Below are 26610 nucleotides of genomic sequence, written 5' to 3'. Positions count from 1 at the left end.
GTGGAAAAAGACTGACGTTGTCCACAGCCAAGCTAGCTTAGGCTAAAATGTCACCATGCTAGTGAGAATGAGGCTCCTGCTGTGAAAACAGTAGTAAAGACTTCTTTATTGCACAACAGCATTTTAATTCATTGCTATGTTAAGCTCTGTTTCCTTTTACAGTGTTTTATCTGGTGGTTGTTTGATTATATTTGTCTATTTGGACAGTTATCATTTTTTTTAGAATAGTCTAATGGTTTTGTTTTTTTACCTGACCTAAACAAGCTCTGTTCTGTGTATTTGGACACCTTCAAAGTGGACCTTATTAAAGGCTATAATCAATTCTAACAACTTATTTTTAGAAACCCTACAATAAAGCCTACAAATAAACCAAGGAATTCAGATTTCAGGACAGCTTCTTTTTTCAGCAAATTGTGTGTTTTAATCATTTTCACAGTAAAAATACCATGCAGAAGTTCTTGTAATCCCAAGACTGGCATAATTTATTCCTCGTGCAAGTGCATGTAAACTTTTAACTGACTGGAAGTGCTCATAGAAATACCAGTAGTCTATTACTTGAGTATTTTTCTATTAAAACCATCACAGTTGTCATTTTTAAGTGCATCTGGCTATTTCCATGCTGTAAAAAGGAAGTTCAGCCCCAGCTTTTCCTGCAGCTTTTAATGGGGCAGTCTAGTCCTGCTTGTGTGGTAAAAAGACACTTTTAGTGGCGTGTGCTAGCCATTAGACTTCTCTCACTGGCGGAGTATGCCATGTTTTTTGCTGCTCAAAGTATATTAGATCACCCAGTTCCCTTCACTTCTTCTGCAAAAGTGATAAGCATTTGCAAACGTGTCTGTCATTCAAGCTATTTTGTGCTCTGCCTAGACTTTAGAAAATCCAATCAAATTTGACTTTTTTCTTTTATTTTTCTTTAGTGAAAGAAGAAAAGATAGAAGATCTGCTTGCTGATCTTCAGGATATCAGTGATAGTGAGAGAAAGACCAACAGTACAGCTGAGTCCTCAGTTGGTAAGAACATGTTCAGGCGTCATACGCAGATCTACTCTCCCGTGTACATGATTCACTCCTTTATAGCTCTCTGGAGATCTACATTGTCAACAAGGTGGCAGTGTTGCCTAGAACCAAGCACTAAAACACAATCTGACCATAATAAATGATTTATGTTTGCCCTTAAGTGGGCATTGTACAATAACATTTATTTTAAAACACAAAAATATTTTATTAACATTATTAAATAGACTTCTTTGAAAATCCTATAAACTTTTAGTTTTCAGCATGTTATTTTTAATTAAATTGTCATTCATCTATGAAATGTGCAATAGTAGATAATTAACGCTGCATCCACTTTCTCTCTGTTTGGCGAGCAGGCACCAACCTGTCAATTATGTGCTATAACCCTTACAATCAAACATGTTTTGTTAGAATGTCCTAGAATTTCAGCCATCAGTGACGACTTTTATAGGGTTGAGAACATGTGAAAGACTTGTTCGAGAAGATTCCTCCAATTAAAAATCTGAACTTTTTAGACAGACTTGATATAAAACAAATGATCTGAACAAATATTGTACAGTTTCAATGTCTGTCTATGTCATAAATATAGCCAGTATGATGCTGATATGGCAATAAACCCAAACAAACTGCTGCATCCATTTTCTCTTTTTTTTCTTGACATTTTCTTCAGTTAGTCATTTTCAGTTTCTTATTACAATGCTGCTGTCACCACCCCTAACCTGGCCGAGGAGGGATGCTTGCTAGAACCCAGTGACATGTTTTTAGGTTGTCAGCTACTTTTTTTTTTTTTTTTGTTTGTTTTTTTTTTTTTTTTTTTTTACACCAGAAAGCAGTAAGTAGAAAGCCTTACAGTTGTATCGCTAATAGTGAGTCCTGCTATACCCTATTTGTATCATCACTATTTAAGTTGCTGCCTTTACCAGACAGCAGAAATTGCTGGTACAGCAGCAGTGGCATGTCTGACCTGCCCTTCCTCAGTCTGTGTCTTACCTTTATACTTGGACATTATTCAAAATTATTGCAAATCATGCACAATCCAAGCCATTTCTTTAAAAAAAAAAAAAAAACACAAATCAACATGTGCAGAGTTAGAATGCATACTGACACAAAACTGCTTCTGTTTCATGATTTTTAATGCTAAGCTTTAATGTGTTCTGATTTAAATAATAAACATGCATAAAATGTTTTACTGCTTAGATTGAAACAGCAGTGCACTCTGAGATAAACTGATACATGTGCACTGAGGTGAGCCTCAAATTATCTGTCTGAGCTCTTGTGTATGTCAAGATCTGTGGCTCTGCTCTCAGTTCAAATCGAGCACCAGCTGTTAAAAATACATTGAAATTACCTTTTTTTTTTTTTTTTTTTTTTATTCAGTCATATCCAATTACCCAGCAATATTCCTCCTCAGCACTACAGCTGACTGACAATGGTCATACCTACTAGCCAGACATAGTCAATCATGTCTGTGTAGGTGCAGAGCTGAGATTTGAAAACTCTATCTCAGCTTGGGTGGGCTAGCTTAATAGAGTGCTGTGCCTTCTGAGTGCCCTAAAATGATTTTTTTTTTTTTTTTACATGATAGAATTAAACATTCAGTGAGCTCTTTGTCGATTAACTGTTGTTGAGTTTCATTAATAATGTTAATAATAAAGCCCTGTTCAAGCAATGCTTTTTAATATTGTGCCTCTGTTTTCATTTACAATTAGGGTTTCATTGCAAACAAATACTGTGAAATCACTCAATCTGGAATTAAAATTTCTGAATTAAAAGTAAAGAGCACTCAGGTGGCACAGTGTTAAAACACCCTAAATCTTAGGATCTTGAGTTTGGCTGTTGTGCACTTACATTAAAAGGATTCCTCATTGCTGCTGCAACTGCAGCCGCTGCTGGCTGGTCAATGGCACCTGAGATAAAATAATGGAGATCAGTGCGTGACTCTCTGTGTAAACAATACTGATCCCTGTATGAACCAGTGTGCTAGTTAAAAAAAGCGGTTGGCAACTACACGTCATGGGGAGCATGTGTTAAGTTCTGCCCTCCTCGGTCTGGGTAGGGGTCTGCAGCAGATTTAGAATTAAAATAAATAAATAGAATTAAAAAGAATCCAAGTAAAATCACTTTTTATCATTTAAGGATCGGGTTCAGGCTCAGAAGACGATGAAGATGAAGACGACGAGTCAAGCAGCCAGAGTGAGGGAGATGGAGAGGCAGAGTCCGGATCAGAGTCTGAAGGATCTGATCAAAGTGCAGGTCAGCACTATTTATTTCAATACACCCAATTATAATTCCCTACACCAAGCTAAAGCCTTAAGCAGACAAACAGATCAGATCAGTTTTTTAGTTCTTTTTCACTTTATGGCTTATGGTTAGTCACCTTATTGCCATAACAGACTGGTTTTATCTATTCAGATGATACAAATGGAAACACATGTTCCACTAATAAATTTGTTTCTTTTTTTAACAGATGTTTTTTCCTAAAAAATTTTAATAATGTAAAAAAGGAACAGTCAAATTTAACTACCTTAAAATATCAGAAAAAGCCACCTACTGCAGCAGTCATTATTGTCAGACACACAATTGTCTGTATCAAACACAGTAGGAACTATGTTTGAACAGAAACCGGCAGTGGTGGCATAGTGGTTGAGGTACTGGTTGTGATCAGAAGGTTGCTGGTTCAATCCCTATCACTGCCAAGTGCCACTGTGGGCTGCTGAGCAGAGCCCTTAACCCTCAGCTCTTTGCATTGTATTTAGTCACAGTTGTAAGTTGTTTTGCATGAAAGCATCTGCTAAATGCCTTTTATATTCCCCACTCTGCCTTTTCACTAATAGATTATGGATTTTTCTTGTTTATGCCGCTACAGTGTGTTCGTGTTGTGTAGAGGCTGTACTCAACTCTCAAATTTATTAACATTATTAGTTTATTTTACTCTGGCCTTATCTCAACAATGATTTGGGGGATGGGTGCATTTTTTCATAGCTGGAATTTACTGTACTGTTTGGGTACAGAATATTTTAAAGGTTGGATGTGTGAATTTGTGAGCTCAGGCTCCAGGATGTTTGATGAGTGTGAGGTCAGGTGTCTGTAGGCCACATGAGTTCCTTCTCTTTTCCTTTCACAGAATTGTCAAGCCATGTCTGTATGGATCTTGCTTTATGCACATATAAACTGAAAAAACAGGGCCACAGTCATTCTGGACTAAGAAAAAACCTATCCAAGACTGTTGCATATAGTTTATATATTTTTTGGCAAAAGGTTCGGATAAAATTCCTACACCCATGACACGGGGTGTCCACATAATGTTACTGTATATTGTGTGTCATGGTGGTCTTGGAATTTTAGTGATTTCTGCTATCTGAATGATTGTGACGTACTTGTTTTATCCTAAAACAATCTTTACTAATTTAAATGATTTGTTCTGTTTGTCAGGTAAGAAATCATGCTTGGTTAAAAAAATATAAATAGAGCTCCAAATAAAAGGGCTATTTTGAAAGTTGGGAAGAAGATATTCTTGACAAAAGATTATTTGTCCATGTAGTCAAATGTAACCCTAAATTGAAACTCAAAAGGGTCTGCTGTTAATTGGAAGCTGCTGGAACACTGGTGACACTGTCAAGCAAGCTTTACATGGCTTTATATGGGCTAAAGCTCACCTAAAGTTTGTTGCTGATCACATGGACACATGAAAAACTGAAGCGAGTGACTTACTTCCTGCATCGCAGCCTGTAAGATATCCCTGTAACCTTTCTTTGTGATTCTTAGATTATATTTGGCCATCTCAGCTTATAGTAATTTCTTCCCTGACAAATGAACCACTGTTTAATGTGCTTTGTAATGTGTGCAGTCAAACTGGCCCTACTTGTATTGACACAGAAGCCACCAGCTTAAGACAACTAGTCACTTATGAGGAATAAGGAGGCTGTGCCATTATTATAATATCATTAAAAGATTTTTTTTGCACCTTAAAATCAATCACTTGTGTATGTCTTTTTGACCCAGCATGAAAGATGTTTCCAAACAAAGAACTGCCAAAAGAAAATCATTAAAATTCCAAGGCTGTCATGTAGGGTTGTGCTATATCGTATCGTTCACGATAATACCGGTATAATTTTTAAAACGATACAAAAAGTACCATATCGTAATAAAAGCGATATTCTGCGTACTTTGCGTAATGACGTCACACAGCTACGCAAATGGCGTACGTTCGTTACGTGGGTCATTTGGGTACAGTAACGAGTATGGCGGAAAGCGGCTCTGTGGTGGAGGAGCTCGTTCCAAAAACTCCAAGTCCACCATAAATTAATCTTTGGCAACCCAAATCCCAACCACCACTTTGCCGGCGACTTTTTTGCGGAAGTATTTCTGCACGCAGGTTTACACAGGGACGCAATTCATCAGCACACCTCCACCAAACAGTGCAGGAATACTCTCAACATTAATGTCCACCACCAACACAGATGTAGTACTACTACTGCTTAGTACCAATACTACTGTACTTAGTAGTAATTGTGGCGCGCTACGAGTAAAGTCCCACCGGGCTCTGCGCTTTCTAGTGTTGCCAGGTTGGGCGGTTATCCGCCAAACAATTTAATAGCAGTTAAATAACACTTCTATTTAAGAGAAAATATTCCGTTTTAAAAAGCTCCAGCATTGAAGAAGGTTATTAAAAGTAAAGTCAATTTTCAATGCTGATTTGGCTTAATAGTGTTGGTCAGTCTATCATATTGAAAGAAAATAATTTTCCCATGCATTCACAATGGCATGTTCTGGGGTTCAATTGAGTCTCATCATTACACACAAGTTGGCAGCCAAATAATAAAGTATTGCAAAGGAATATCTTTGAAATTCTTTCTCATTATGTTAAGGTTGCTATATATATATATTTTTTTTTAATTGTCAGGGAAAATAGAAAGAGAAAAAACGCTTATTATTAGTATGTGGGTCTTCGTGATGTAATTCTACATGGCACTCACTGCCTGTATAGGTAAATAAATGAGTGACCACATAAAAAAAGGTATCAGTTTCTGTGCGACCCCTGTGTGAGCAATGGTCTCAGTCTGGCCACCCCTATGGAAATTGTCTGACTTCGCCATTACATTATGTTACATTATTTTTACTGGAAGGAAAAAATAAAGAAAAGTGTTATTATTTTTTTTGCAATAGTGTTTTCTCGAAATAAATAAAATATTTTTCAGTGTTTTGTTATATCGCCAAAAATATCGTTATCGCAAAAATAACCTGAAATATCGTGATATCATTTTAGGGCCATATCGCCCACCCCTACTGTCATGACATGCATGTCGCCTATTCATGTATGTAAACTTTGTGTTAACTGCATATGTAATTAAATGAAATGTAAAGGTGTTCTGTCTCTTTGTCGTTTTTTTGTAGATGATGTAAGTGAAGATGAACAATCAGAAGATGAGGAAGATGAGCGGGAGAATGGAAATCACATACCTGCTGGTAAGAGTGGGCACTTAAACCACTTAGCCAAAACATTACACCCCACCCCAAAAATGTGCATGACAATGCCAATTTCACTAGTTACTCATAGTACACATGTTGAATGTGCAGATTATGATCAGACATAAAGGCCTGAATGACTTTAGTAAGGGTTAACTAATTGAAGCCAGACATATTAATTGGAGTATCTCTGAAACAGCCAGAAATACACGCTAGCCATGGTAAATACTGCCGAAGTGTCCAACCTTGAACAGTGGTCCAAGCTGGAACTGGCTGTTGGGTGGCTAGGATTCAATGCCAGAGGACGTCAATGGTGTCTGGTACAGACTAGCAGAAGAGCGAATGTGGCTCAAATAGCAGATTATTCAAATACCTCCGATGAGGTGAATGTGAACCCTGCTGTGTGTAGGGCTGCATAGTCACAGGCCAAAGTGCTCATGCTAACTCCTGTACTTGGACACAAAATAGCTTGTCATATCGACCCATATAAAAAGGTAGAAGTTCAGATGAATATTTTACAATATTCCAACTAAGGAATACTTCTTACTAGCTCTTACTAGATTGACCTCAGACATTCTCAGGTTAAAACAAAGCATTTAGTCAAATTAAGGGCTCCAATTTATTTTGTTTTCTGTTTGATAACCTAGTAAGCTTTGCTTCAAAAAAGCTGGATTTGTAAGTTTTAAAATGTTTTCTGTTAAGGTGTTAGCTGAGCCAGCATAAACACGTGTTTCTCTTTAGTTCCAGAATCACGGTTTGATCACGACTCGGAGGAGAGTCTAGAAGAGGAGGAAGTCGGGGAAGGAGATGAAGAAGATGTGACTCCTCAGTCTCATTCTCACTCAGCAACACCGGAGGAAAATTACGTCCCTGACTCACCGCCTGTCTCGCCTGTAGAGCTGAAAAAAGAGCTGCCCAAATATCTCCCAGCATTACAGGTATGCTGCTTATGCTAGTCACACATGTGTGCAGTGGTGGCTTTGTGATTAAAGCGCTGAACTAATCATTTTAAGGTTGTAATAAATTGCTATGTAATGTTTGAAAATTTGCCTGCTTTATAGGAAAAGTGGCCTTACTGTATACTCTCTGGCCTATGCAGACCTTATGGCTAGAAACAAAGATGCCATAAATGGGGCTTGCTTCACTTATTTGTCTTTGCTAATCCTCTGTAACTCATGCCAGCTTAGGAACTTTTTCAACAAACACAGATTTGTACAGCTGCCAGAGCTAGTACAGCTACTATTTTGCATAAGATGGATTTAGTCTGTTACTATTACTAAGAGTGTCCCACAGGGTTCAGTCTTAGGTACACTTCTCTTCATCGTATATATTCTCTCACTTAGTCATGTAACATGCAGTCATGGGTTAAATTTAAACTGTTCTGCAGATGACACTCTGATATATGTCTATCAGCCCTACTTAGATTTTGCCACCACTTGCTTTGTCTAACTATGTTCATGATATAAAGTCATAGATGAGCATAAACTTTTAAAAACTGAGTTGCTTTTTGTTGGCACAAAGGCACTGATATCTAGTTCATTTGTGCTTGGTATTGGCATATGCAATCTTGGAGTGATTTTTTATTCTACTCTCATTCATAATAATGCTGTAGTCAGAACTGCATTTTTCTATCAGTGTAATATTGCTCATCTCTGGTCATACCTCAGCCTTGTAGATGTTAAAATACTTGTACATGCATTGGTGACATAAAGGTTAGACTACTGTAATGCCCTTCTATATGGCCTCCCTGTTAAAATCCTCAGTAGGCTACAGAATGTACAAAATGCTGCTGCTAGGATTGTCACTTAATCTAAGAAGACTGATCACACCACTACCATCCTTCAGAGTGGAATACTCTTCTCTTGGGTCGTTTAAATCTCAGTTAAAGACTTACTTGTATTCACAATGTTTTCCTGGTTCCAATTGTACTTGGATGTTCTGTCTGTATTACCTGTGATGTTCATTGTTGTACTTTTGTTTCTTGTGTCCATGTTGGTTGTAAAGTGATTTTGGGAAAGGTACTATATCATGTAAATGTATCATCATTACTTTTATTTATGAACACCTTACCCTAACATGTCAATATCTTGCTGTCATTTCTCCAGTAATACATTCAAAGGACTTGGGCAGCACGGTGGCTCGGTGGGTAGCACTAGCACCTCACAGCAAGAAGGTCCTGGGTTCGATCCCCAGGTGGGCGGTCCGGGTCCTTTCTGTGTGGTGTGTGCATGTTCTCCCCGTGTCTGCGTGGGTTTCCTTCGGGAGCTCCGGTTTCCTCCCACAGTCCAAAGACATGCAAGTGAGGTGAATTGGAGATACAAAATTGTCCAGGACTGTGTTCAATATAACCTTGTGGGCTAAGGAACCTTGTGTAATGAGTGACTACCGTTCCTGTCATGCATGTAAAACATTACGTTAAAATCCCAATAAACAAACAAACAAAAATTAAAAGGACTTGAACATTCCTTTTCATGGAGGCCACTCTTTTGCCACTGTGTCATGTCCACCATCAGACCTCTGTAAGCACATACCAGGATTAAAATTTAATTTAGCCCTGCCACATTGCCCCCCTGCTGCAATTAACTGGCTTCCTGTAGCTGCCCCCATTAAATTTTGAGCATTGATGCTTGTCTAAGCTAAAAACAGATCAGTCCTGAACTGTCTGACCTTCAAGATTGTTACCCTTTGAATCACAAGCCACATTAACAGCTTAACTTTGTTCACCCCTCAAGACTTAAAGATGAGGAGCATAAGTGCTCTTCTCTGTATTAGCTTCCAGGTTGTGGATTAAACTTTCACTGTCCCAAACTCGACCAATTGCGTTTGTGTGGATGACCGGCCGGGTCTCCAGCTTTTAACTGGAGAATTTGAACATACTGCAAATAAATAAATCGGAACATTTTAACCTCATTCTTTACATTTCCTCTTGGTTTTAAGGGCTGTCGTAGTGTGGAGGAATTCCAGTGTTTAAATCGAATTGAAGAGGGCACCTATGGAGTGGTCTACAGAGCCAAAGACAAGAAGACAGATGAAATTGTGGCTCTCAAAAGACTGAAAATGGAAAAAGAGAAGGAGGGCTTTCCTATCACTTCTCTCCGAGAGATCAACACTATCCTTAAAGCCCAGCATCCCAACATTGTCACTGTCAGGGTAAGCTGTTTAAAAAAAGCCTAATATGTTGTATCTAATACAACAATTAGTATTATACATTACTGATTTTGTCATAGCTTGTTAAGCTTTGGCTATAGTTGTGATATTAGTTAAATGGATAACTAATGCCTAACGTCCATATTGGTTGTAGGAGATTGTTGTGGGCAGTAATATGGATAAGATCTACATAGTGATGAACTACGTCGAACATGATCTAAAGAGTCTCATGGAAACCATGAAACAGCCTTTCTTACCAGGTATGGTACCAGTGCAGATATTGTGAAATATTATTATTATGAAATGGTTTCATGATAACATTGTTTTAGACCAGCTTGTTTTGTTTTTTTTGATCAAAGTTTGTTTATTTTGTTTTTTAATACAATTTTACAAAAAATAGCAACAAAGAGAAAATAAAAAATAAAAAATGGGAATAAAGTCCCCTTCCCCCCAGACCAGACATGAGTATTCAAACTTAAAATACAGCCAGTATACAATAAATCAAAACAGAAAATGCCATCACATTAAAGTTACATATGTTAATTATACCGTCGTGCCGTTAGCCCCCATCTCCCCAATATGTGCCAGAACGGGCTGCCAGATATTATAAAATTTCTCGGTAGACCCCCGGACAGTGTATCTAATCTTCTCCAGTCTGAGATGACTAGCGACCTCTGTAAACCACTGGCAATATGTAGGTGGGGCAGAGTCCTTCCATTTAAATAATATCAATCTTCTTGCCAGGAGAGAGCTAAAGGCCATAACGCTAATTTCTTTCTTGCTGGCGGTACCACTCTCACACCAAACAAGGCAATAAACGGGGATGGGTTGATTACTCTCCTAAATATTTTAGAGAAAGTTTCAAAAATTGTATGCCAGTACACATGGAGCTTTGGACATGTCCAAAACATATGCAGTAGAGTGGCCGGGGCCTGTTTGCATCGGTCACATGTAGGATCTATGTCTGCCCTAATCTTAGAGAGTCTGACCTTAGTCCAGTGCAGGCGGTGCACAATCTTAAATTGAATAACTGCGTGCCTTAGACAAATAGATGAGGAGAAAATTCCCCGTATTATTATTTGCCACGTTTCATCTGATATAGTTTGGTTAAAATCTGATTCCCATTTGTCTTTGAGAAGATCTAATGAAGTTGAGTTACAATCGTCAAGCAGGCCGTAAATTGTGCTTATAGCTCCCTTATTAGTAGGATTGCAGTTAAAAACTGAGTCCAATAGAGTAGTGGGAGGGCGTGTTGGGAAGCAGTCCGAGCTGGTAGCTACAAAATTTCAAAGCTGCAAGTATCTGTAAAAATGTGGTCTTGTGATATTAAATTTTTGTACTAACTGATCAAATGAGGCAAAGCAATCGTCAATATAGAGATCCGACACCGTGACCAGGCCTCTACTAGACCATAAAGCGAAGGCTGCATCCATCGTTGATGGAATGAACATATGATTGTTTGTGATTGGCGCTGCCAAAGATAGATCCCTGAGAGAGAAAGTCCTTCTGAACTGATTCCAGATCTTAAGTGAGTGTATTATGACCGGGTTATGGGTAGAATTAGAGAGAGGCTGAGTGAATGGTAATTTGGAACATAATAAAGCTGCTAAGGATGTGTGACTGACTGACGCTTCCTTCAGTTTTAGCCAATCAGCTGTGGTGTCCTCACTCCTAATCCAATATAGCAATGACCTTATATTGGCTGCCCAGTAATAGTACAGAAAATTTGGTAATGCCATCCCTCCCATTGTATGAGATCTTTGTAGCATACTTCTTTTAATACGGGGTGTCTTCTTGTTCCAAATAAAAGTTGAAATTAAATTATTAAACTTAGAAAAAAATGATTTTGTTAAAAAGACCGGGAAACATTGGAATATATATAAAAATTTGGGAAGAACGTTCATTTTTATTGAGTTGATTCGTCCCCCCAGAGAGAGGACTAGGTGGTCCCAACGCTCAATGTCTTTCCTCAGATTATAGAGCAAAGGTTCATAATTAGCCACAAATAGGTCTTTATGATTATTTGTAATCCATACTCCAAGATATTTGAATTTTCTAGGACTAATTTTGCAAGGAAGTGAGGACAACGACGCCCGGTTGTTCCCATTATTTATAGGCATCAGCTCGCTTTTCTGAATATTGATCTTGTAACCAGACAATTTCCCAAATTCTGTGAGCAGGTCTATCAATTTGGGAATGCTTGAGAGGGGCTGTGTGATGTATAGCAGCATATCATCCACATACAGCGAGACCTTATGCTCCACCCCTGCTCGCATGATCCCTTTAATATTATCATTCTGCCTCAGAGCTAGAGCCAGTGGTTCGATTGCGAGTGCAAATAAAAGTGGGGATAGAGGGCAACCCTGTCTTGTACCACGATGGAGTTCAAAGTAGGTGGACAGATTATTATTAGTGCGTACAGCTGCCATCGGAGATGTGTATAATATTTTAACCCATGATATAAATTTATGACCAAATCCAAACCTCTCCAGAACATTAAAAAGATAATCCCATTCCACCCGATCGAATGCCTTTTCAGCATCAAGCGAGAGTATTGCTTCTGGCGTACTGGATGATGAGGAGCCGTAAAGAATGTTTAAGAGGCGTCTAATATAAAAAATTAAAAAAAAGATTTTTTACAAAGCCAGTTTGATCAGGTGAGATAATGGAAGGAGGACCATCTCCAAACGGTGTGCAAGGACTTTGGCAAAAATTTTAGCATCTGTGTTTAAAAGAGAGATGGGGCGAAATGAGCTGCATTCAAGTGGATTCTTGTCCTTCTTAAGTATTAAAGAGATGATTGCTTGTCGCATGGTCGGTGGCAGGGATTTTTGATAGAGTGATTCTTCGAAGACAGACAACAGTAATGGAGAAAGCTGGTCTGAAATTTTTTTGAAAAATTCAGTTTGATAGCCATCAGGCCCTGGAGATTTACCGCTTTGCATTGCTCTAATGGCCAAAGCTATCTCCTCAACCGACAGATCTTTCTCCAGTCTGGCTATGGTCATTGGGTCTAAGGATGGGAAATGCAAAGGTTTGAAAAAGTTTTCAAATTGGGAATGATTTACAGATGAGTCAGAGGTATATAATGACTGGTAAAATGTTTTAAAACAGGAATTAATTTTTAAGCTGTCCATAGTTTTTAAACCTTGCTCGTCTTTGATTGCCGAAATAGTCCGGCAGTCCTTTGTCGGTGGGCGAGTATCCGTCCAGCTTTTTCCCCATGTTCGTATGAACTGTGCCTTGCTTTAGTAATAAAGTACTCTGCCTGTCTCGTTGATAGGAGATCAAATTCGACTTGCAAGGACATACGTTTTTTCTTTATAACTTTGGAGTGTTGACAACTATGTTGCCTGTCTAGTATCAGAATTTCATCAGCTAATTCTTTAAGACGTGCCGTATTTGTTTTATTTTTGTTAGCGCAATATGAGATAACTTGTCCCCGAATATACGCCTTAAGTGATTCCCACACAGTAGAGAAAGACATTTCTGGAGATTGATTAATATCAAGGAAAAGTGCAATCTCAGATGAAATGAAAGTGGTAAATGTTTCCTCTGATAAAAGTAACGGATTTAGTCTCCAGGGTCGGGAGTCGAATCGTGTGTTAGGAATACGCATTTTCATGGTCAAGGGGCCATGGTCAGAAATCACCATAGCCTCATATTCACATTCAGTGATTAAAGGCAGAAGCCGCTTATCCAGAAGGAAATTATCTATGTGGGAATAGGTTCCATGAACTGGGGAGAAAAAGGAATATCCTCTAGTCATAGGATTGCGAAACTGCCATATATCGACTGCCCCATACACTTCGAGGAAGTGCTGAATAGAGCGTGCAGATTTAGATAAGGGAACTTTTTTGGATGAACTACGATCCCAAACCGGGGAGAGTACACAATTCATATCACCTTCAAGGATAAGGTGGTGAGAAACCATATTCGGTAGACGGGAAAAAAGACCGGTAAAGAATGCAGGATTGTCCCAATTTGGTGCATATACAGTTAGGCCCAGAAATATTTGGACAGTGACACAGGTTTTGGCATTTTGGCTGTTTACCAAAAAATATACAAGATACAGTTATATAATCAATATGGGCTTAAAGTGCAGACTCTCAGCTTTAATTCGAGGTATTCACATCCTAATTGGAGGTAGGGTTTAGGAAGTACAGCTCTTTAATATGTAGCTGCCTCTTTTTCAAGGGACCAAAAGTAATTGGACAATTATCTCAAAAGCTATTTCATGGGCTGCATGGACTATTCCCTTATTAATCCATCATCATTTAAGCAGGTAAAAGGTCTGGAGTTGATTCCAGGTGTGGCATTTGCATTTGGAAGCTGTTGCTGTGAACCCACAACATGCGGTCAAAGGAGCTCTCAATGGAAGTGAAACAGACCATCATTAGGCTAAAAAAAAAAGAAGAAATCCAGCACAGAGATAGCGGAAATGTTAGGAGTGGCAAAATCAACAGTTCGGTACATTCTGGGGGGAAAAAAGAGCGCACTGGTGAGCTCGGGGACTCAAAAAGGCCTGGAAGTCCAGGAAAGACAACAGTGGTGGATGATCGCAGAATCCTTTCCATGGTGAAGAAAAACCCCTTCACAACATCCACCCAAGTGAAGAACACTCTACAGGAGGTAGGTTTATCAGTATGTAAGTCTACCATAAAGAGAAGACTTCATGAGAGCAAATACAGAGGGTTCACCACAAGGTGCAAACCATTAATCAGACTCAAAAATAGAAAGGCCACATTAGACTTTGCCAAAAAACATCTAAAGAAGCCAGCCCAGTTCTGGAACAGCATTCTTTGGACACATGAAACTAAGATTAACCTGTACCAGAATGATGGGAAGAATAAAGTATGGAGAAGGCTTGGAACGGCTCATGATCCAAAGCACACCACATCCTCTGTAAAACATGGTGGAGGCAGTGTGATGGCATGGGCATGCATGGCTTCCAATGGCACTGGGTCACTAGTGTTTATTGATGATGTGACAGAAGACGGAAGCAGCCGGATGAATTCTGAAGTGTACAGGGGTATACTTTCTGCTCAGATTCAACCAAATGCAGCAAGGTTGATTGGACTGCGCTTCACAGTACAGATGGACAATGACCCAAAACGTACTGCGAAAGCAACCCAGGAGTTTTTTAAGGCAAAGAAGTGGAATATTCTGCAATGGCTGAGTCAATCACCAGATCTTAACCCGATCAAGCATGCATTTCACTTGCTTAAGACAAAACTTAAGGCAGAAAGACCCACAAACAAGCAACAACTGAAGACAGCTGCAGTAAAGGCCTGGCAAAGCACCACAAAGGAGGAAACCCAGCTTTTGGTGATGTCCATGGGTTCCAGACTTCAGGCAGTCATTGCCTGCAAAAGATTCTCAACAAAGTATTAAAAATGAACATTTTATTTATGGTAAAGTTAATTTGTCCAATTACTTTTGAGCCCCTGAAATGAGGAGGCTTTGTAGAAGAATGGTTGCAATTCCTAAACGTTTCATAGGATATTTTTGTTTAACCCCTTGAATTAAACATGAAAGTCTACACTTCAATTGCATCTCAGTTGTTTCATTTCAAATCCAATGTGGTGGCATGCAGAGCCCAAATCATGCAGACTGTGTCACTGTCCAAATATTTCTGGGCCTAACTGTATGTTAGCCAATATAACCGGAATGCATAGAGTTGTCCCACCACTATAACATAGTGCCCCGCAGAGTCAGCATCCACACTTGTTGCAGTAAAGGGTATATTTTTATCAATCAGTATGGCAGCCCCTCTAGCCCTTGAGTCAAATTTAGAATGAAACATCTGTCCTGTCCAACTTCTTTCTAATCGGAAATGGTCTGCTACCCGTAAATGCGTCTCCTGAAGGAATGCAATATCTGCCTTAAGCTGTTTTAGATGCGTAAAGACCTTTTTACGCTTAACCGGATGATTAAGCGATTTAACATTCCAACTTACAAAATTAACCGAGCAGCCTCCCCTGCCTCCCAAAACATTAGAGCTTGCCATGTTGGGTATAGGAGGTTATGGATTTGAAGTCAATGGGAGCCACAGCACGACAGCAAATACAAAGCAAAACTAATAACTGGCTTATTAAATCAGAAAAGAAGAAAAACAAAAGAACCATGTCTGGTAAAACCCCCCACATAACGCTTACATGAACAAGAACAGCGTTAACACTATACCAGTCCAAAACAAATCCACACATTTAGTGCTTATGATTGGGACCTCAGCTACTCGTGTGTCCCCCCCCCTTATATATATATATATATATATATATATATATATATATATATATATATATAAGATAATATATATCTTAGAATTTAACTGCGCATTTAAATAATAAAGTTGGTCATGGAAAACAGTGATGCCTCCGCCCAAGCAACTTCTAAGGAACATATGGATTCACTCTCATCAACATACACACCTACACACACACTCACATAATAACTCGCACACTTAACATCATGTACACAAGCCCACATACACACACAGGCTCAGACAGACATTCATCCACATACACACACACATACATCCATACATACACATCTGGGTATATATATACTTATGCCAGGGCGGAGGCAATCACCGTAAAGCAAGTCTACAGACCTAATGGGGCAAACTAAATTATATTAACACCATAACTTAATACAAATTACTTGTGACCCCAACTGAACGAATCAATGCTGAAATGTGTTAGCATATAAACATAGCATTTAGTCTCACGGTCCATCCACTGTCGCTGGGAGAATCTTGCTCATTACATAATCCATCGCTTTAGCTGCATCGGTGAATTCCTTTACATCTCCAACGGGCTGGAAATAGTATGCCATACCGGACGTCCTGGCGATTTTGAAGCAGCTTTCTAACCTCTGTGAAGGCAGCCCGAGCCTTGAGAACACTTGGAGTGTAGTCCGGGTAAATGGCAATTAACTCGCCATTAATACGAAGTGGAGCATGAGAACGCGCGCGACTCAGTACTTCAACACAGTCTTGGTAGTAATGTAGCTTCGCTACAATGGCGCGCGGTTTACCGTCAGCTCTTCTCATAGCCGCGCTTCTGTGTGAACGGTCCACTAACACATCCTTATCCAGATGCAGCACTTCTCTCAAAAGTTTCGAAACAGATTCAGTAGAGCTTGACCCGTTCGTCTAAGCCACTCCGTATATTCTAATGTTACATCTCCTCATTCTCCCCTCCATAATCTCGCATTTCTCCTTAAACTCAGCCACCTCGGCTTTCAAAGCAGTCACAGATGTTTGTAAAGCAGTCGTTTCAGCAGACCAGGTTGATAATCCGCCTTCCATTTCTTTGACAGTGTTTTTAACTTTGTCCATTTCGGCGTGTATTACCGTTGTGCTATTTGCTAATTCCAATCTAACCGCATGCAGTTCCATTTTTAGGAAGTTAAATTCCTCAGCAAATGCGCTTTTTATTTCTGCTTTTATCACGGCTGATAAATTCGCTTTTAGCGATGAAATAATCTCCGCTTTTAGTGTTGTGAAATCCATTTCGAAACTGTTCGATGGTGTCCGAGTCCGTTGGGCCGGAGCATCGGAGGGACTTGAAGTTGTGCTGGGCCTAGCGATGGTTGGTCCGGCGTATTTATATTTGCGTAGATTTGTCGCCATTGGCTTACATATAAGTTATCTCCCAGCTTCAGAGATGCTTTCATCTAGTGATGGGTCTGACGACACTGAAGCCTCGGCGCTTGCGCAGAGTAAACAAAGCGAAACCCCGTGTCGGTGCGCGTATCACTTTAAGGAAAACCACGTGACCGATACAGTTCCTGTATCGTTTGGTTTCGAGCGCGCTAAATTGTATTAATAAAGTAACTAATTAATAATTAAGTAATTAATAAAGTAAAATAAAAACGTATGAATGAACCTTGTTTGTTTCCAGTCTTTATTGAAGTTGCCTGCAATGACTTTTTAAATCCAGCAGATGTCGCCATTAAGTGATACAGCAACACAGTGTCGACACAGTTTGGGAAATGTGCCACACACCCAATGAGGCCTCATCTGCCCATCACTACTTTCAGCGTAAATTGCGCAGTATTTCCTAAAGTAAGCACTTAATTATTTTAATTAAATTGGAGACTCGGCGGGAGCACTAATTAAACACGTCCTACACCATCGCGAGCTCAGCAGCGCCCCCCAGCTTGTTTTTGTGAGCAGTTTCAATTGATGTGACTAGAATGAAAATCAGCACGTATTGGCTATAAAGGGGGATCCATCAAAGATCTTTGCAAGCAAATACAGGTGGTTATTGAGATAGTCAAGTCTGTTTATACTAGGGATGCACCGATCCAACTTTTTCAGTTCCGATACGATACATATACTTTGCATACCGGTCGATACCCAATACCTATCCGATACCATTGTTGAATTAATAAACTGTATACTTTATCATGTGGGAAAGACTTAAGGCATCAGGATTGACTTAAACATTACTAAGTTTGCAAAACAAAATATAATTAACACAGATATAAATGTACTGAACTGCTATTTATTTGTCAATAAAATAATAAACAATTGTGCAGGACCTTGGCACAGCATTCAAATTCAAAATAAAAAAGGCAAACTTCTTATAATATTTTAAAATAAATTAAATGTATCAGCTGAAACTGAAGTAGTTACACAAACAGTAATCAATCTTATTTTTTAAATATGTAGTGTAAACGCTATATGTATATATGTAGTTCACGCTATCGGTTGGAAATTTTTCACGTCTTTGCAGTGCGTCCACCACAGTTAACTGTTTCGTCGTTTTGTCTCCTGCTTCTTTTTGTTTGTTCGACTGTAACGTTAGGAACTCTGCGTGCTCTTTAGCATGGTACTTTTGGAGGTGCTTAATTAAATTTGTTGTATTGTATTTTGCAGCGCTACCACCACCCTTTGCAACATTTGTTCTGCAGATATTGCATGTTGCCATCGAACTTGTTGGCATAGCATAATATCGGATCGGTGCATCCCTAGTTTATACAACCTTTACCAAAAAGTATTAGAATTTCTAGAAAACCTTACACCACTAGCTGACAGAGGATGGGATAAAGATTTTTAATGATACATTTTCACATGAAGTTAGACTTTTTATATCTAATTTGTACTATAATGCTTAATAAAACAACTCACTTTTTTGTTTTCTGTCTGTCCAGGAGAAGTAAAGACATTGATGATTCAGCTGCTAAGGGGAGTTCGTCATCTCCATGACAACTGGATCCTGCATCGTGACCTTAAGACTTCCAACCTGTTGTTGAGCCACAAGGGTATTCTAAAGGTCGTCGGAGAAAATCATCTGCATTTTTTTCTAACAGTGTAGTTGTGTCCAGTTGCCCACTGCTTCTTTTTACCAGCACAAGGCAGGTTCACACAGGGACCAGTGTCACACTGTCTCACACTGACCTTCATTATTTCCTGTCTCTATGTAGACTCCATCAACTAGCCAGCAGAGGCCAAAATTGCAACTGCTCTGAGGAATCCCTTCAGCCCTCCCACCCTTAGACCATGTCTGTGTGGACGCCTGGCTGGCTGATAGCAGAGCTGAGATTCGAGCTTGACATCTCAGTAGTAGTGGGCTAGCGTGTTTTACTTATATTTTTTTTTATTAATTATTGCCGTTGAGTGCTGTCAAGTTGATTCCAACTCTTGGAGACCATATGGATAGTGTTTTTACATAATATCCTGTCTTCTGTTTGGTTCTTCCAGCTTCTTAATGGCTCGCTTATTGTGTCCCTGTTGTATTTATGCATTTTGTTGCTGGCCGTCCTCTTCCTCTTTTACCTTTAACTCCACCTTTGACAACTTTTTATAATTTCGATGCATCTAATTCCCCATTACATTACAGTTCTAACGAGAGCTTTAACATATTCAACAGTAAAACGGAGAGTAGTATTCACTATGTTGATTATTCCCTACCTACATAAACAGTGATGTTCGTAAAGCACTTAACCCGAACCACTGAGACTTGAACTTAGTATTACACAGCTCTGTTTTGCGAGAATTGCACCAGAATATTTATATCAGTAATTTGCTAACAAATCAGAAACCTAACAGTGCTACGTTTGCTTGATGTATTTTTCAAAGATATAATTGTTCCGTTGTTAACTATTAGACTCTTGTGTGTAATGAGGACGTTGGGGGTTTCTGTTTCTTGCAGGTTGGTGATTTTGGACTGGCACGAGAGTATGGCTCCCCCCTAAAGCCTTACACACCAGTGGTGGTCACACTGTGGTATCGTAGCCCAGAGCTGCTTTTGGGTGCAAAGGTAAATGATGACAATTTATTTCTATTAATTTAATCTTACATTATTTGGAATGGCTGAGGATGGTTTTTTTAAACTTTTCAGTTCTCTAAAGGCTTTATAAAATGTAGAAATTTTTCGTCTTGCCATTGTTTGCTCATTTGAGGTTTTGGATCTAAATTCCTGTATCCCCCGAGAAGTGTCACAAGTTTGATATGCTATTTTCTGACAGGAGTACTCCACAGCTGTGGACATGTGGTCAGTGGGCTGCATATTTGGAGAGCTTCTCACCCAAAAACCGCTCTTCCCGGGGAAGTCTGAGATTGACCAAATCAACAAAATATTTAAGGTGAATTTTGGAATGTATACAGATTTCTACAAATCCTGCAAAGTCTTTCTCTCTTGGTTTTGTTGAACAGTGCTAAAAATATTAAAGGCTGACCAAAAATGTTCATCACAGTAATTTTACAAGAGGCTTTGCTGTTCAGGCTAGTTAATATACTGTACATTTGTCATGCTACAACACTCACACTCAGACACATTAGCTGTGTTGTCTGATGTAGTCTCAATTGGTTCATTTTGTTTTCATGTTCTTCTAACATTTACCCTAAGTGATTGATAGGATGTTTCCTGGAAATCCTCCAAATACATCTTTCTTGATGCTGTTTGTGCATTATGTGCGAGAGTGAACACAGTGTGTTTTTTCCTGTACTGCAGGACCTTGGCTCTCCCAGTGAGAAGATTTGGCCAGGCTACAGTGAGCTGCCCGCTGTGAAGAAGATGACTTTTACAGAACATCTCTATAACAACCTACGCAAGCGCTTTGGTGCTCTGCTTTCAGATCAGGGCTTCGACCTCATGAACAAGTAAGAGTTTGGAATTAATGGTAACTTTAAGTTCCTTTGTGAAATGTACACAAAAGCCACCCAACACGCACAAAAATCCACACTCAGGGATATATTACATGTGTGGTTGATGGTAGTTATTGATTGTGCACATGTTGAATGCAGCAGATATGATCAGCATAAAGACCTAAGTGACTGCTAAGAGCCGAATTGTTATAGCCATCAGCCAACTAGCCAACGGTTGACTGGTCCATCGAATCTTTTATATCGAGCCCAAGCCCATGGAGGAGATGGCACCAGGATGCACTGTACACAAGTTAAACCTCCTGGTGATGTCATGTGTAATCCATGTTTCGGTGGGTCAAAGCTGTTTTGACAGCATATTAGGTCGTACTGAAGTTTTGACTCATCAGTATATGTTAGGATATTTAGAATACAAGCTTTAATTGATAATTGTAAATTGTAGTATCTACATAGCTTAAGAGACTGAATGCAAAGGTGAGTTTTTTTGTTGTAGTATTTTTTTTACACCCCTTCCCCCATTTTGCCAAACCCTTTTTGAACACATGAACAGAGAATGTGGTAAAACACTTGTACTGAATATGGAATGAATGGGTTTCCACTTACTTTTTGCCATTTAGGGTTATATAAAAATGGATCTCTTCCAGGTATAGTATGAACACAACACTGTTTTGGCAATCTTGAATGACTCTGCTACAGTTTAAGTGTATGTATCACATTATTCTTAATATCACAGGTTATTAATAAATACCACACATAGGTGTGCATGTGTGTTTTGTGTGCATGTGCACTTATCTTAAAAGCCGCTATTTGAAAGGCCCCAAAAACCTCAGCCCCAACAGGAATCAATACTCTCCTGTGTGAGGTAAATAAAACTGTCATATGGGTCCAAAATTCCTGTTATCCCAATGTTACTGGACCAGCAAAAACTTCTTTCAGTGAGGAGTCTGCCAGTCTTGCTAGACAGAAAGCAGACACAATCAGCAGCCAAATGCTGTCTTCAATAGTGCCAGAAAAAGAACAATTTCCTTCCTCCTAGCCCTTTACTTTCACCTAGAATTATGGCTGGTTCAAGTATCACCCCACCAATTGCCACTGTTAGGCCCTTAATCAAGGCCTTAAATATATTGTAGAATGTTGTCAGAGCACATTGGTACTCTGGTTCTGACTGTATACAGTGATGAGCAACCTTGAAGAAATGATAGGAGGGGCTTTTTACTTATTTTTTTAATTTTGTTTCTACACTCACTGTCCATTTTATCAGCTCCACTTACCATATAGAGGCACTTTGTAGTTGTTGACTACAATTACTGACTGTAGTCAATCTGTTTCTCTACATACCTTTTTAGCCTGTTTTCACAGTGTCAGGACCCCCACAGAGCAGGTATTATTTAGGTGGTGGATCATTCTCAGCACTGCAGTGACACTGACCTGGTGGTGGTGTGTTAGTGTGTGTTGTGCTGGTATGAGTGGATCAGACACAGCAGCGCTGCTGGAGTTTCTAAATACCGTGTCCACTCACTGTCCACTCTATTAGACACTCCTACCTAGTTAGTCCACCTTGTAGATGTAAAGTCAGAGACGATCGCTCATCTATTGCTGCTGTTTGATTTGGTCATCTTCTAGACCTTCATCAGTGGTCACAGGACGCTGCCCACAGGGCGCTGTTGGCTGGATGTTTTTGATTGGTGGACTATCCTCAGTCCAGCAGTGACAGTGAGGTGTTTAAAAACTCCATCAGTGCTGCTGTGTCTTATCCACTCTTACCAGCACAACACACACTAACACACCACCACCATGTCAGTGTCACTGCAGTGCTGAGAATGATCCACCACCCAAATAATACCTACTCTGTAGTGGTCCTGGGGGAGTCCTGACCATTGAGAACAGCATGCAGAGAAACGGATGGACTACAGTCAGTAATTGTAGAACTACAAAGTGCTTCTATATGGTAAGTGGAGCTGATAAAATGGACAATGTGTGTAGAAACAAGAAGGTGGTTTTAATGTTATGGCTGATCGGTGTATTTTATATTGTTTTGTTTCTGCACTACCACAGTTTTGGCTTTATCAGCGTCTTTGAAATATAAAAAATTATTTTGTCATTTGATTTCATTAGCTTTCAACCCTGGGATCAAGACCACACAGTTGCAATTAAAATGATTAAACCCCCAAAATTAGGTTTATTAGCAAAATGCACAATCAGCTGTTTGCAATAAACCACAATTTAAATAACTTAACACAACTAATATAACAAATGGTGTCTTCTCCAAATTCAACATAAAATGTCATTTTTAAGATAGGAAACGCAAGGTTTTTAATCCTTTTAGTTTTTGTCTTTTCCCAAAAAATGTGCCTTCGCACGACTCACTTAAGCCCAAACAAACTTGACATTTTGTCACTATATGCATCTGTTCCATATCAAAATCTGACCATATAGATGAAGTTAATAACTGGGCAATGTATGTAGACACCTGACAGAAAGAGCTTGTTGGACATCCTGTGCCAGCCATGACAGCCTCAACTTCTCTAGGAAAACTTATTATATATTTTTGAGTGTGTGTTGAAGTGTATGCCCATTTAGTCAAATGAGCATTACACAGTGGCGTAGCCATCTAGTACAGGAAAGGGCCTCCTTGATTTTAATACAACTGTTAGCAATAGGTGTGACTTCAATTAGAAAAGCGGAAAGTAAGAAATTTTTTATATCAACATTCTTATCTTTCAGCTTTTGTAATGTCAACTTCTGTTAACGCACTATTTTGCCTTGTTGGAACTTTCTTAGTTGCCTTATGTTGCTTTAAATCCTTATATCAATGTAATTGTACAAATATGACGCACCTTTTTCCTTTCAGAGTTATTTTCTCTGCTTTATTAATGGAAGTTAAAACACTGGTGATTGCTTTGTCAGTAACCTGCTGAGACATTTGTCTGCTGGGCAATTATGGATAAAAAACTAATAGCTGTGATGCTAAATTAGCTTGTCCTGGCAGCCCAGGCTTTCGATTTGTCCATTCGAGTTGGAAATTTTCAGTTTTTTGTACTAATAAAATATGACAGAGTTAATGTGGTGTGGCTATAAACAAATAGTGGCTTTTCTGGTCCTAGAGAGGATTCAGATTTCACAAATTTTAGAAGTCCCCAAAACCTGCATAGATTTGCAGGAGGTTTAGCTTAGATATTTTATAGTTAGGTTTATAGATTAGTGGCTAAAATACAGAAAAAAAACAATAAACTACAATCTTAGTTTGGTGGAATAAGTCTTTTTTTTCGCCATCTTGCACCAACAGATTCCTTACCTACTGCCCCGCCAAGCGGATCAGCGCCGATGAAGCCCTGAAGCACGAGTATTTTCGGGAAACACCACTCCCCATTGATCCTTCCATGTTTCCAACTTGGCCAGCGAAGAGCGAACAGCAGCGGGTGAAAAGAGGAACAAGCCCTCGACCACCGGAGGGAGGTCTGGGCTACAGCCAGCTGGTAAGAGAAACCGTAGCTAACCTGCCAATGTTGCGCTTGAAGTCTTACTGTACCACGTTTTATTTGCTTTCTTTCTAAATGGCGACGAGCCAGAATCAACATTCAGACTAATGTTTAAGACAGATTTTAAGTCAGTGTTGGAAAAGTAAACAAAAAGCCATAAATAAATGCACAAACTTATCTAACATGCTTAAATCTAAAAAGAAAACTTAAAGTAGCCAGAAATAGCCTGGCGAACCCTTTAAAAGTACCTGTATTTTCTGTGAAAGGGATATAAAGGTATTCTGCCTAATTAAAAAAAAAAACTGCACAATTTCTCCTGTGAACTGTGCCATGATCAGCACAAATTAAAAAATAATAACCACCAACCACCACAGTCAAAGTTGGATGGTGCAGAGCTTCATGCACACAAGCCGCCGGTTGTTTTGTAGGCCTATTTGTGCTCATACACATCCAGAAATTGATACGGAAGTGTGCAGATTAACATATACAAATAACGCAATAACTCTAATAAATAACTAAATTCTATCTTTTAATTCTTAATTAATTTTAATTTTATTTTTAGCTTTTTCTCCTTTTCCTTTCATCTTCGCTTATTATTTTTATTCCCAACTAGCGTTACTTTGTAGTGTTAAACTATATGCCTTTTTTAGCCTACTGTGTTAAGGCAGGGTAGGGAATTTTTACCGTTGCATAGCAGCAACTCATTCGTTGTGGAACTACTTTTTGGCGGAAGGTATTGTCAATATTAAAGCATATTCAGTATGAAATTCAGGGCTTCTTTGATTTTTCTTTTTTTATTTTGTAAAAACTGTTGTATAAAAGCAATAGAACACTTGAGGTTGTGTGTTATTCGTGATAACACACTCCCTCTCGTGTTCTATTGCTTAAATAAACCACTGAAGAAAAACAGACAAAACGGCACCAAAGTCTTCCTCCAATCAGGAAGCATGATGGATGGTTGCTTTGCTGCCACAATCCTGGTCAGCTTATGGTCATTAAGATAACAATACATTTCAAACATGAGATAGTCGGGGCACTTCGAATGGTGCAGTGGTTTATTATGATAGCCCAAAAACGCCAACATCTAATTGAATCTCAGTGATGCTATCGATCGGCTGGGCATCTACACACACATGATTGCTGTGTCGGGGTAGGATCGATTGGAGCCCTGTTCAGGGTATTTCTGCCAGTGTTTCCCAGTAAAACTGGATCTGCCGTGACCAGGATAAAGCAGTTGATGAAAATGAAATTAAGCTGTGAGGTTAGAATGCTGAGTAGAAGCTCAGTAGAAGTTGACAGCAGAAAAGTCTGCTAGAGTAAGGTTCCGCTGATCATTAAGCCCAACCATGAACAGTAGTTTGTATTATGTCATTGTATAATAAGGTTTTTTTTAAAGAATAAAATTATTTACTTTTTTTTTTTCTCACATGCTTTACAGGGAGATGACGATCTAAAAGACACAGGCTTCCACCTCACCACAGCTAATCAAGGACTATCCAAGTGTGGCCCGGGATTCAGTCTGAAATTCTAAACCCTGTGCCTGTTTAGGTACTAGGCCACTGCCAGGAGATTTTTTGCAGTCTTTGTGGCACTTGAACCAGGACTTACATTTAAAAGAGACTTGAAAGCTAACCTAACTTTTGTGGTCATTTGACACAATACACAGACAAAGAAAGTCAGACTTTTTCTTTCAGCACCATGAACTGCTTTTATCACAACCCCAAATTGGGCTTCTGTCTCCTTTTTTTTGGCCTTTTTGTGATCATTGTTATTCCAGGCCATTTTCCCTTTTGTAGTGGGTTTTCAGCATACTTCATATTTCATTGTCTGTTCCTTACAGATATTGAATTTCAAAACTGGTTTTAAGCAACTGATGAGGAACTGTTCATGCTTAAAATCTGCATTGACTACGTATACTGAATCCATAATTGGTAGTAGATTGTGTTGTAGGAAATAAAAGTATTTTAAAGTAAATTCTCAGATTTCGCAAATATCTAAAGCCTTTCTGTGTGTAGTGACCAATGTTTTAGAAGAAGGAATGGTTAGGGACAGTAAACAGATTGACTTTTACAACAGAAATGAGAAGAAAGTGGGGGAAAACAGTCGGGCAGCTTTGACAGCACCAGATGTCCAAAAATGATGTCATCCTTTGTGCTGCACACAGACGGTACAATCAAGAGGTCTTTGTCTGGCTTCTTTGTTTTATTAGAGAAGTGGCCAGAGAAACTTTCCATCCAAGGTGATATTCTTTTTTTTTAGTCACGGATACTTAATGAATGGGGAATTAAGCATAGGAATGATAGAGTAAAGCAGCTCACATCATTCTCTGAACTTTTTTGAGGACCTTTGTTTTCGATGAGATTTGTAGGCTACCAAAATATTAGGACCA

At 39.1% G+C, this 26610-nt stretch overlaps 1 protein-coding gene across 2 annotated transcripts in view; it reads left to right on the top strand.

The window, feature by feature from the left end:
* Positions 1-26195, top strand: part of cdk11b (cyclin dependent kinase 11B) — a 43194-nt gene extending 16999 nt beyond the window's left edge. For both annotated transcript variants that reach the window (XM_062999173.1, XM_062999172.1), the window contains exons 8-19: positions 918-1010; positions 3150-3266; positions 6408-6479; positions 7221-7417; positions 9417-9629; positions 9781-9886; positions 18789-18910; positions 19790-19897; positions 20106-20222; positions 20591-20739; positions 24029-24218; positions 25660-26195. In XM_062999173.1, coding sequence (XP_062855243.1) covers positions 918-1010; positions 3150-3266; positions 6408-6479; positions 7221-7417; positions 9417-9629; positions 9781-9886; positions 18789-18910; positions 19790-19897; positions 20106-20222; positions 20591-20739; positions 24029-24218; positions 25660-25752 — 1577 coding nt within the window. In that variant the 3' untranslated portion in view covers positions 25753-26195. The remainder of the gene's footprint in view (positions 1-917; positions 1011-3149; positions 3267-6407; positions 6480-7220; positions 7418-9416; positions 9630-9780; positions 9887-18788; positions 18911-19789; positions 19898-20105; positions 20223-20590; positions 20740-24028; positions 24219-25659) is intronic.
* The last annotated feature ends 415 nt before the right edge of the window (positions 26196-26610 follow it).

This window comes from Trichomycterus rosablanca, chromosome 7, assembly GCF_030014385.1.
Source record: "Trichomycterus rosablanca isolate fTriRos1 chromosome 7, fTriRos1.hap1, whole genome shotgun sequence".
Classification (NCBI taxonomy): Eukaryota; Metazoa; Chordata; class Actinopteri; order Siluriformes; family Trichomycteridae; genus Trichomycterus; species Trichomycterus rosablanca.
Note: the sequence above shows the minus strand (reverse complement) of the source record. Positions and strands in the feature narration are given on the sequence as shown.